The sequence below is a fragment of the Lygodium microphyllum genome, chromosome 30 (genome assembly GCF_053477565.2).
Source record: "Lygodium microphyllum isolate KBCC chromosome 30, Lygodium_microphyllum_v1.1.10, whole genome shotgun sequence".
Classification (NCBI taxonomy): Eukaryota; Viridiplantae; Streptophyta; class Polypodiopsida; order Schizaeales; family Lygodiaceae; genus Lygodium; species Lygodium microphyllum.
In genome coordinates, this window is record NC_141164.1 from 18,961,889 (window position 1) to 18,974,056 (window position 12,168).

Below are 12,168 nucleotides of genomic sequence, written 5' to 3' on the forward strand. Positions count from 1 at the left end.
GACAGGATGGCCACGTGTGCTACATCAGTGGCATTGTTGACAAACATTGAGAGCTACTATGATCTTCTCTATCTTCAGGAGCTGGTATGATCGACATTGACATCAAGTTTTCTCCGAGAGGCACCTTGGTGGTGGCTTGATCACCCATTGCTCATATGGATTCTATTTCTCGAGCATACATTTGAGTTCTCATTTGTATTGTGTTCTTTCTTTCCCTTTCTCTTTTGTCTTGTGTTTCAACAGTTTATTACAGCTTATGTTTACGCTTCCATTGTTGCACCACTTCTGACATATAGTAGCCTATTTAACCTAATTTACAGTCATCACAACAGTAACATGATACCTTGTTCTATGAGCACCCAACTATTCATGATCACTTGGAGTACCCAAGGGCTGAAATTCAGCTGCCTAAAAGAGTCCATTGCTAGTTGCTCGACACTCTTCGGGACAGCAAGCAACCTCTTCCTTTGGCTGACTGCACACGAGCCTCAGCTTACAAAGAACAAGGTAATGCAATGAAGAACGTTTATGCAAATGCCTTTTCAGACAATTGTTGGGTGGAAGCAATGAAGGTAGAGATTGATTCCATCCATCAGAATGTCACTTGGGAGCTATGTGACTTGTCTCTTGACAAGCGTGCAATAGGTATCAAATGGGTTTATAAAATTAAAAGAAAGTTGGTTGGTTATATTGATAGGTAGAAAGCTTGCCTAGTTGCTAAGGGCTATGTGTAGTAGCAAGGAATCAACTTTGAAGAGACCCTTTTTCCTACCTCTCGTATCACTACCATCAAAAATCTTATTGCCCTTGCTGTCCACTTTCATTGGAAGGTGCATTAGCTTATCAAGACGACATTTGAAACCAGCCTTTCTTCAATGGATGGGTGGTAATTCCTTGATTAAGCATTTATTGCAAAACTGGCCTTCATTCACTTTGAGAAGAGTGGAAATCCCCCAAATTTGATGTTTGGTTGGTCCTCCGTTTGATTTCAGTTGAAAATCACCTTCAGCCTTGAATAATTCAGGTCTTGCAGTCTTCAATGTTTGGCATGCTTCTCGAGGTAGTTGCTAAATCCTATTTTTTGCTGTAAATTAGGGTTTACAATAGAGTTTCACCCAAAATCTCCACCTCCAATGGTTGGATTGCTGTAAAACTTGGAGGAAAGGTGGGAGATGGCTAGAGAAATAGAGAGAATGCTATGGAGAGAAAATTCAGAGATTTACCATGAGAATTTAGTGAAATTGAGCTTCTGTCCCAGTTTTCCAGCCCCAAATGGATTCACCAACAGCAAAGAGTATCATATGCTATAATCTTTAGGAAAAAGTGCATCAGTTGCAATCACCAGTTACCTTGGTTAGGAATATGCAACCGTCTTCAACAAAATGGTCTCCAATGACTGAGAAATGGCCCCAAAAGCAGGCATCAACAGCCCAACTTCTCTTTTCAACAGCTCCAAAATGCAAAAATGAGATTACCTTTTTCCTTTAGCCCTAATTCAGTTTTCCTAAACTTGCATGGGTAAGTTTTGCCAAGTGGCAGTCTTCTAAACTGATTTTTCAGCATGATCCATTGCTAAGTGGCAGTCTTCTAAACTGATTTTTCAGCATTATCCACATTATTATATTAATTTAGTCTAAAATTATTGAAAATTAATATAATAATTATTTCAATGCCAATAAAAATAGTGTTACCAGCCAATAAATTAAATTGGCTAGGCCATTTCATCTCGAGTGTCCTTGTGTTATTTTTGACCATGAGATCAGTGGTAACTACCATTAAATGCCACATCTCTAGTGTTACCAAAAACTAACACTTATGGCCAAATAAATGACTTATGCCAATAACTGGCACCAAATACTAAGAATTTGTGCGACATGACAAACTTCAACTTTTACCTTTGACATCCTGTTGATTCCCTTGGGTCCCGGACTCATTTATTTGTACTAACCTCAGTTGCACCTCACATGTGCAACATTTACTTGAAACATGTGATTAAAATTAGTCCACATGTTAACCAAGGCTTGCAAAAATACATGTTCTCATGGAAGCTCTCAACCTTAAAATCCTTGCAATCCTTCCTTATTGCACTACTAGATGCATCAAAAGCAAAGCATTGCACTAGAATTTCCAAAGGCATCATACTCAACACAACATTGCGCACTGTTGTTCAATCATTCTATATGCCCAACACATGCTGAAAATTACCGGCCAACATAACATAACATAACATAACATTCTTATTGCACTACTAGATGCATTAAAAGCAAAGTATTGCAGTGGAATTTCCAAAGGCATCATACTCAACACAACATTGCACATTGTTGTTCAATCATTCTATATGCCCAACACATGCTGAAAATTGCCGGCCAACATAACATAACGTAACACTCGTAAATAACCTAAAAAACATTCCCAAATTATCATACAATGGATCTATTAATCATGAGCTCAATTAATCTGACAAAACTAAACTATAGTATAGCATAAACCAAAATCATAAACCATGGTTGAAACATTAATGGCATCACATAACAGATGTTGTTGATCATAAAATCAACTGAATACCACAAAAAATTAATGACTATACATTGAAAACCAGCATTCGATAATTGGGCCGTGATGATCATTAATTGATGCAAATGTACAATTTTAGAGCAGCAAATAATAAACCATATGTCATGAAGACATTTACTTTTGAAGCCTCACTTAAAACGCGGATTAATTTTTAATGACAGATTTTTTTCATTTCTTTGCGAAGAATGTATGGATTTTCTGTCTCCTTAGCATTCTCTCTCATCTTCTAGCCTTTCTATAGCCTTGCCCCGAAAATTACAATATTGAGATTACTAGAGGTTAAGAAATTTTAGATTGCTTTGCTGTAAACCTTAATTTGCAGAGTAAGAATTAGATTTACCAGTAGCCTTGGAAAGCGTGCCAGAAATTGGAAGCTCCAAGACTTGGATTCATCAGGACTAAAGCTGTTTTTAGCCTATTTAAGTGGAGGGACAAGCAAATCATTGAATTTGGGGCATTTTTCATCTCCATCAAAGTGGGTGAAGGCCAATTGATTGCCTTATTCAAGGGCAAATCAGATTGAAGACTTACTGGTCATTTTGGACAGCAAGGGGAGTTGGAATACCGAAAGGGATTGGGAGAATCCCATTGTACATCAACTTCTTCTTCAATTAAGTTAAATAAATATCGAAAGGGGCACGAGCTTTGGGGCTAAAAAGGTGTCCAATCTCCAAGATTATATGATAAAGTGTGCATTTCAATTTTGTGAATTTGTTAATCGCTGTAAATAATGCTTAATCAGGTCATTTACCACCCTATTTGAGGAGGGAGGATGGTTATATGGTTCCATTGCCGGGATACCACTCAATCCCTTGATTTGGTGGGCTCGAGGCACTTGATTGCAAGCCAAAGATTTGTGCTAGTGTTGGTTTTTAATCTCAGCTGAGAAATTACAGCAATATGTCTTCATACAGTGAGATGGTCTCCATCAATGATGATGCCTCTTAGTATGAACATTCACATGGGAATGAAGGAAATGCAATGCTTGACCTTGGACAAGGCTCAGACCATGGATAACAAGCTGAAAATGTTGCTGTTGGCCAGGATACGCGACCTTCAGGGCATAAGGAGGGTGATGATCATCAAAGTGAAGAGGAATTTGATGACCAGTTCAAGAATTAGATGAGGACAACAACAAATCTCTTCACTAAATTGGCAAAGGTTTCTCAATTTACCCGATTTTTGAATGCTCCAAAGAAGGGCAGCAAAAGCAAGAAGAAGAAGACATTTTCTACACCTTCGGGATAGCAAGATGCACCGAAGATAATGTCAAGCCCTTCATTTAAAGCTCCCAAATATGCTAATGAAATAAAATAGTTGGTACCTACGGGGCAAGGAATGCAAATGCAAGGCCATCATGAAAGTGCCAATCCAATGGTTTTGGGACAGCCGGGCATGCATGCTATGATGGGGCAGCCAAGATATTTTGGTGGAAGCACGATTTTTCATACTATGGTTGGACAAGGACCACATATGGGAATGTATAGCACAAATCCCTATGGTATGCAGCAACCAATGCATGGTGTGCAAGGCCCAATGTATTTGGGTATGACTGGAAATATGCAAAATCCTATGTATGGCAAAATTGGCTTGATGCCTAGGGCACAAAGTAGCATGTTTGGTACTGCATTTGCATCCCCGAATGCTTATGGGACTCAAGGAATGAATGTTGGTCATGCAAATGCTCCGTTTGGTGCTAGTTTTGATGTAAATTCAGCAAATGCATCCTTTTTGTAGCTGCCTGTGTATGACAACTTGACACCCAAAGAGGTAGCAAAAGACTATGATGAGGGTGGAAAAGTAGTGAAGTTTGAGTCCTTCAACGGTATGCAAGATAGGCTGAAAGCTTTGACTTTCATTCAGCAGTTTGATGCAGCCTATTCAGGGAGGGACTTCATGGAGTCCTCGAAGATTTGAAAGGTAGCCACTTTTTTGAAAGGGAATGCATTACAGTGGTGGTCCACTCTTTTGATGCAAGGTAGATCACTGTCAACGTGGTTATAATGCAAGTAAATGTTTGTATCATATTGGTTACCTTTGAGATTAACATCATGACAGCTTGGAATGAGTTGGATGCCATGAAAGAGCAATATGTTACTGATTCGGACTTTGCTAATGTTTATGATCAACTTTGCAATGGCCAAAGGTATGAACACTTTGTGCCAAGAGATGGATATTTGATGATGTATGGATAATTGTGTGTCACAAAACAGTTAAGGCCTAGAGTTATTACTAAAAGTCATGCTCCTCCGTATGTAGGACATAGAGGTATTGATGCCACGATCAAGGCAGTGGAGCATTTCTTTTATTGGCCAGTTTTGAGCCATGATGTAGAATAGTTTGTTAAGACATGTATTGTATGCTAGAAGGTAAAGCATGATAGGTAAAAGATGCCGGGTTTGTTGCAACCCTTGCCTATTCCAGATAGGCCTTGGTAGAGCATTGCAATGGACTTTATTTTTAAGCTTCCTAAGACACCTATAGGGAATGATGGGATATGGACTATCATTTGCAGGTTTAGCAAATAAGGCCATTTCATTCTGGTGAGGAAGAAAATAAAGGCTGATCATATGGGACGATTTTTTTTTGCAGCACATCTTTAAGTATCATGATATATCATAGTTGATCATTAGTAATTGAGATCCTCGGATGACCAGTTTATTTTGGAAGGGGTTGTTTGAGAATATGGGTACCATGTTGAAATTCTCATCATCCTTCCATCCGTAGATAGATGATTAGTTTGAAGAAGCAAATTCGATAGTGTTAGATTTTTTGAGATGGTATGTTTCAGACCACAAGACACAGTAGGAGCAGTATTTGCCCGTGGTTGAGTTTGCCTACAATAACACAATGCATAGTTCTACGGGCAAAGCTCCATTTGAGGTGGTTGAGGGTGGCAAGAAGGTACTATCTATTCTGCAAACTAAGGATAAGATCTTTGAGGCTGATCGTAATGTGAAAAACTCGGATGTAGCTTATGCAAAGATAAAATATGCACTTCAGAGATTGCAAGAAAAGCAAAAGAGAACAGTTGATCGCCAGAGACGTGCCTTGCAGTTTGCAGAGGGTGATTATGTATTGTTGTGTTTTGAAAAGGCAAGGCTGAAAAAGATAAAAGGAAGAGAAAGATTGTATCCGAAGTTGAGTATGAGATACTATGGGCCCTTCCAAGTTTTAGAGAAGATCAACGATGTGGCATATCGGCTGAAATTACTTCCACATTGGCAGATACACAATGCCTTTCATGTCAGTTTGTTGAGGCTTTTTCATGGTGATGTGTCAGAGGATATGTCTGTTGAAATTTAGCGTGAGGTTGAGGAGCTAGATGAGATTTTGATACCCGAGTAGATTTTGGCACATGAAGAAAAAAAGTCAAAGGTAAAGTTTCTAAGAGATAATTGGTAAAATTTCAGAATTATTCACCAATGGATAACAAATGGATGGAAGAGGATGACTTGGCAGACCATCCTTAGTTGTTACAACTTAACCTAGATGCCTTTCAGTTAGAGCTAAATTTAGTTCGGGCTCCGTCAAGTTCAGCAAAGCAAGGGTCCGTAGTATTGCCTGATGCTGAAGGGGGAGGTAGTAGTTCCACTCCTTTAGTTATGGACAACTCTCGTATGTAGTGGATCTCGGATGTATTCAGCATGTATCCAAGGTATTGCGCTGACAGTATGTTTGCCATGAGGTCACTACTTAGTGTACTAGTCACTGTGAGATATATGCAGATGAGTATGAGTTTCACATAGGGATTGGAACTTTACTTTTGTATCAGCTTATGATTAATTTAGCATGAATTTTGTTTCACTTTTGAGGCAAATTCTAATAAATTTCAGCTTAGTTTTTGATCAGCTTGAGAACCATTTATGGTCACTTTTGGGATAAGTTTTGCCTCAGTTTATGCATTGATTGTTGATTAGTTTTTGCAATGAGTTTGTAATCAGTTTGGGGTCACATTTGCAGTAGTTTGTGATCAGTTCTCAGATCATCAAGTGATCAGTTTATGATTAGATTATGCTCAGTTTTCTATGGTTTACATTTGGTTTCATGGACAACAGCATATGTTATGATGCCATTGATGTTTTAGCCATGGTTTATGCTTAGTTATGCTATGCTATGGTTTGGTTTTGCCAGATAAGTTGAGCTCATGAGAAATAGACATGTCACATGATAATTTGACAATGTTTTTGAGATTCTTTGTGAGTCTTATGTTATGTTATGACTGGTTGGTAATTTTCAGCACGTGTTGGACATATGAAACAATACACAATGTTGTGTTAACTGTGATGCTTTGTGGAAATTCCAATCCACTATTTTACTTTTGGTGCATTTGACAGTGCAATCGAGGACAATCGCAAGGATTTTAAGGGGGAGGATTGCCATGAGGACAGGTTATTTTGAAACCTCACTTAACTTGTGGATTAATTTTTAATCACATGGTTAAGTAAATGTTGTATATGTGAGATGTAATTGGGGTTAGAGTAAATTTACGAACTCGGGACCCGAGAAAATCACGGGATGCCAAAGGCTAAAGTTGCCATAAGTTATGTCGCATAGATACTTGGTGCTAGTTGTTGGCCTAAGTCATTCATTTGGCCATAAGTGTTAGTTGGTGACACTAGGGAAGTGGCGTTTAATGGTACCTAATGTCAATCTGATGGTCAAAGATGGTGCAAGGACACTCACGAATGGATGTTGCCTAGCCAATTTAATTATTGGCCAGACAGATTATTTTTTAGGGCACCGAAATAATTATCGGATTAATTTTTAATATTTAAAGACTGAAAATTAATATTTAATTATGGATTATGCTGAAAAAACCATTTGCGAAGGCTGCTACTTGTAAAAAAATGCCCATGGAAGATTAAAAAACGTCTTTACAGGTTGAAGAGAGGCATTTTTAGTGTATTCAGCCTGCAAGAGAGAGGGAGGAGATACTGCTGGTTTGATTTGCAGCCATTGAGGACCTTTTAAGGCAGCCAAGGGTAGGAGAAGATCGATCAACAGCAGGTGATGGCATCTATAGGTTGTTGAGACAGGGCAGCAGCAGTAAATGACTGATTTTCTTCAGCTCTTTGCATCTACAAGCTATTGAGACAAGACAACAGCAATAAACGACGGATTTTCTTCAGTTCTTCGCGAAGAAAGTATGAATTTTCCCTCTCCTCAGCTTTCTCTCTCATCTCCTAGCCTTTCTATAGCCTTGCTCCGAAGATTACAGCATTGAGATCACCAGAGGCTAAGAAATTTCAGATTTCTTTGCTGTAAACCCTAATCTGCAGATCAAGAATTAGGGTTTAGCAGCAGCCTTGAGAAGTGTGCCAAAAATTGAAAGCTCCAAGATTTGGATTCAATAGGATTGAAGTTGTTTTTAGTCTATTCAAGAGGAGATTTGAGCAAATCATTGAATTTGGGGCATTTTCCATCTCCATCAAAGCGAGTGAAGGCCAATTGATTGCCTAAATCAAGGGACAAATCAGATTGAAGACTTCTTGCTCATTTTGGATAGCAAGGGGAGTTAAAATTGTTAGCGATTAGAACACCTAGTTGGGCAGCCAGTCAAACTGTATAGTCGGACTGCCACGTGGCAGTCCGACCTGTTTCTGACAGTCGGCTGCATTAAAAGTCGGCTGCATTTAATGCAGCCGACCTGCATATTTTGGCGCCCAGTTTTTTGGCTATTTATTGCCAATTTTCCAGCAGTTTTCCTCCATTTCTGTACGTAGATTTCAGGCTGGAGATTCGTGCAGATTCCGTCTTTGTTTGCAGATTTCAGACAGGAGATCGTACAGACTGCAGCGGACTTCGAGATGAACAGCAGGTTGCATCGTCGAGGTGGAGACACGCAGTCCAGCGCACTGTGCCTGTGTATATATCTGCATATCTTTGTATACAGCACACTTTATACAACAGATCTTCATCTTTCACTGTCTCTTTCTCTCTCCTCTCTCTGCGTTCTCTCTCGTTCAGTCTTACGCTTCCGCATCGCTGCACTCTGACATGGTATTAGAGCAGTGTAGAAGGGCTGACTGAGTGAAGAACCAACCTGAAGAGGAGTTTCCATCGCGACACAAGGCTGCGTTTGTAGCGTTTGAGGGCGAGCGGGAGGGTTGTGCCTTGGAACAAGGCTGAAGCGAGTGTGGGCGCGTGGGAAAGGAGTCCAGTTGGTGGATTTGCTACTGTTTGCTGCTGTCTGAAGAGGAGGAAGGCTGAGTTTTCAGTCTTTAAGTGCAGGTTTTGCTTTTTCATCGCCTTTGGCGGGTGAAGAAGGTACGGGACGCGGAAGAAAGAGCCCTAGCAGGCTGTGTTTTCACAGTCAGAGGGGGCTGCTTTTGCGTTTGTGAAGGCATTACAGGTGAAGATGTCTACCGAGATTGACTTGGAGTTCCAGACGAATATTGACCGGAAGGTGCCTATTTTACCGGCTCTTCTCGCAGATCAAAAGCTCGATGGCGACAATTACTGCATCTTGCGCGTGATGATGTTGACCATCCTTGAGTCCTACGATTTGGCGGAGCTTGTATAGGAGGAGATCGACCGGCCCTCGGTGAGAGATGAGTCCAAACTCTCTTCCGATGCTCGTGCGGAGTTGGCGAAGGCACAGTCTCACTGGGACAAACTGAATGTCCGGATTCATTCTTTTCTTTTTCTGTCTTGTACTACAGCCGTGATAGCCCACATCGAGTACTTGACGGTGGCTCGGGAGATATGGCTGGAGCTTGATCGGATGTATAACTGGATGACCCTTATGAAGCGGGTTTCTTTGGAGGTGCAAATGCGGACCTTGTCCGTGAACAAGTCTTCTTCGTTGCGGGAGCACATCAACAAGCTTAGACAGCTTCAGATGTAGGTTCAGAATGCGGGGAAGCCGATTTCCTCCGAAGACATGGCGATCACACTCTTGTTCCAGTTGCTGCCACGATTCAGTGCTTTCTACTCCGTCCTTATTGCTTCGGGGCGAGAGTCTACTCTTCGGTGGGAACAGCTGGTTCCTATGGTCTTGGACCAAGAGGAACAATTGAAGGGAGAGCATGCTTCCAAGTCGGAAGCCTTGACATGTCAAGCCTCTCAGAAGAAGGGGAAGGACCAAAAGAAGAAGAAGGAGGACAACAAGTCAAAGAAGGACAAGGACCAAGACTCCACATGCCATATTTGTGGAAAGACTGGCCATTGGAAGAAGGATTGCCCTGACAAAGACAAGAAGGACACCAACAAGAAGGACACGAAGGATTTTGGAGCGGTGGCTGCATCCTCATCAGCTGCGATTCTTCATCTAGCTGTCATTGAGGACTCTACACCGAATGCTTCTGATGCTGCGATGACTGCTTCCCAGGCTCGAGAGTAGATCGTTGACAGTGATGCCTCCCGGCACATGACTCCTTCATCAGTTGGTGTTGCCCAGTTGCGACCCTCGCGTGGGCAGATTCTCATTGGAGATAGCTCTTCGGTGTCTATTGCAGGACGGGGTGAGATGCAGCTTATTCCAGATGGACGTGGTGGTACCCATACCTCAGAGGTCTTGCATGTGGCAGGCTTAGGGTATCATCTACTTTCGGTTCATAAGATTTGTTCCCTTGGACTTTTGGTGGAGTTTGACAGTGATTCGGTGGGAGTCCTTGATCGTGGGTCAAGGAAGGTTCTCTCATCAGGATATGAGGAGAATGGCATCTACAAATTGACGTCTTCTACTGCCCTCCCTACTCTTCTTCTTACCTCTCAGACACAGTCAGAGCTATGGCATGCTCGGTTTGGTCACCTCAACTATGATTATCTTCGGAGGGTGTCACGTGGACAGCTTGTTCGAGGGTTGCCGGACATAGTGGTGAGCCAGCAGCCATGCGTCTCTTGCATTCGTGGGAAATAACATAGGGATGCGATTCCCAACAAAGCTTCGCGGCGGTCTATTTCACCGATGGAGCTTGTATCTACGGATCTTTGTGGCCCTATGAGGAACGAGTCCTTGAGCGGAAGCTCGTACTTCATGTTGATCGTAGATGACTACAGCAGGATGACATGGGCCTATTTCTTGGCGTTGAAGTCAGAAGCTTTCTCCCACTTCAAGGATTGTCTTCTCTTTGAGAAGAACTGATCGGGCCGGAGATTGAAGACCTTGCGATTCGACAAGGGTGGTGAATTTGTTTCTAATGAGTTTGCTCGTTTTTGTGCAGATAAAGGTATTCACCAGGAGTTTGCTAACATCAACACTCCTGAAGAAAATGACATTCTTGAACGAAAGAACCGAAGTGTGATTGAGATGGCGCGCACCATGATGAAGCACTGATAGACACCTGAGTTTCTGTGGGCTGAGGCTGTGGCTACTGCAGTCCACATCCTTAACCGATCCCCCACTTCGGCCATTGATGGGATGACACCTTTTGAGGCCTACTTTGGGACTAAGCCCGATGTTTCTTATTTTAGGATTTTTGGGTTTTGATGCCTATGTTCACATTCCCAAGGCTCATCGTGATAAATTTAAAGCAGCTTCCCGAAGACAAGTGTTTGTTGGCTACAGCTCTCAGTCCCAAGGCTATCGTCTGTATGATCCCGTCGAGCGGGATGTGTACACCAGTCGAGATGTGCGGTTCGTGGAGGTTCCGGCCATAGCAACGGGTGAGGAGCATCCCGTTCTTGGAGATCCAGGGGAGAGTCGGGCTCCCGAGACAGTTCCTTTGGAGCCCGCGCCTCTTGATTCCGATTCTGTTTCTGCTACAGAGTCTACTGTTCCACCGGTCACCCCTAAGGAGTTACCACCGGTGGATATCTCAGAGACTTCAGTTGATGGAGAGAGACGAGGAGAGGTCCGGCCTCCTCCTTGTTGGGCCCGTGACACACTCCGAGATTCAGGGATCGAGGGGGTCCCTGAGGAGTGAGGACCGCAAAATGGTCCGCGGCGGTCACGGCGGCACCAGGCACATACGACGGAGCTTGTTTGCTCTAACTATTGTTTGATGACCCGTGTTATGCAGGATCGAGAGTCCACCTTCGTGAAGGAGGCTTTACAGTCCACACCATGAAAGAAAGCTATGGAAGCCGAGTTGGAGGCTATTGAGAGGAATGGCACTTGGTATCTCGTGCCTCGCCCCCCGAATAAGAAGGTGATTGGCGCCAAATGGGTCTTCAAGACCAAGTACCTTAGTGATGGTTCTTTGGACAAGCACAAGGCTCGCCTTGTTGCTAAAGGTTTTGCACAGCGCCCAGGGATTGATTGTCATGACACTTTTGCCCCCACTGCTCGTATGGCGACTATTCGAGCTGTTCTTGCCTTGGCTGGCCATAGGAGATGGCCTGTCTACCAGTTGGATGTGAAGTCGGTCTTCCTCAATGGTGATTTGAAGGAGGAGATCTATGTAGAGCAGCCTCCTAGCTTTGGATCTTCAGATGGGAAAGTCTACAGGTTGAAGAAGGCCTTGTATGGCCTCAAGCAGGCTCCGCGTGCATGGAACGAGAAGATTGATTCGTTTCTTCAATCACAGTTGGGATATCGACGTTCCAAGGCCGATCCGCAGCTTTATATACACACTTTCGAGGCTGGTTGTGTGCTTTTTGTGTTGTATGTTGATGATTTGATTGTCACAGGTGATCATGCACAGAAGG

General features: G+C 42.5%; 1 protein-coding gene across 2 annotated transcripts in view; it reads left to right on the forward strand.

The window, feature by feature from the left end:
• LOC148009597 (uncharacterized) overlaps window positions 1-12,168 on the forward strand; it is a 48,389-nt gene that overhangs the window by 9,093 nt on the left and 27,128 nt on the right. The window contains exon 2 of one of the 2 annotated variants that reach the window (XM_087672530.1): window positions 6,912-6,965. The exons of the other annotated variant lie outside the window; for it this stretch is intronic. Within the exon in view, the coding sequence (XP_087528656.1) occupies window positions 6,912-6,965 (54 nt within the window). The remainder of the gene's footprint in view (window positions 1-6,911; window positions 6,966-12,168) is intronic. 2 annotated transcript variants of the gene reach the window in all.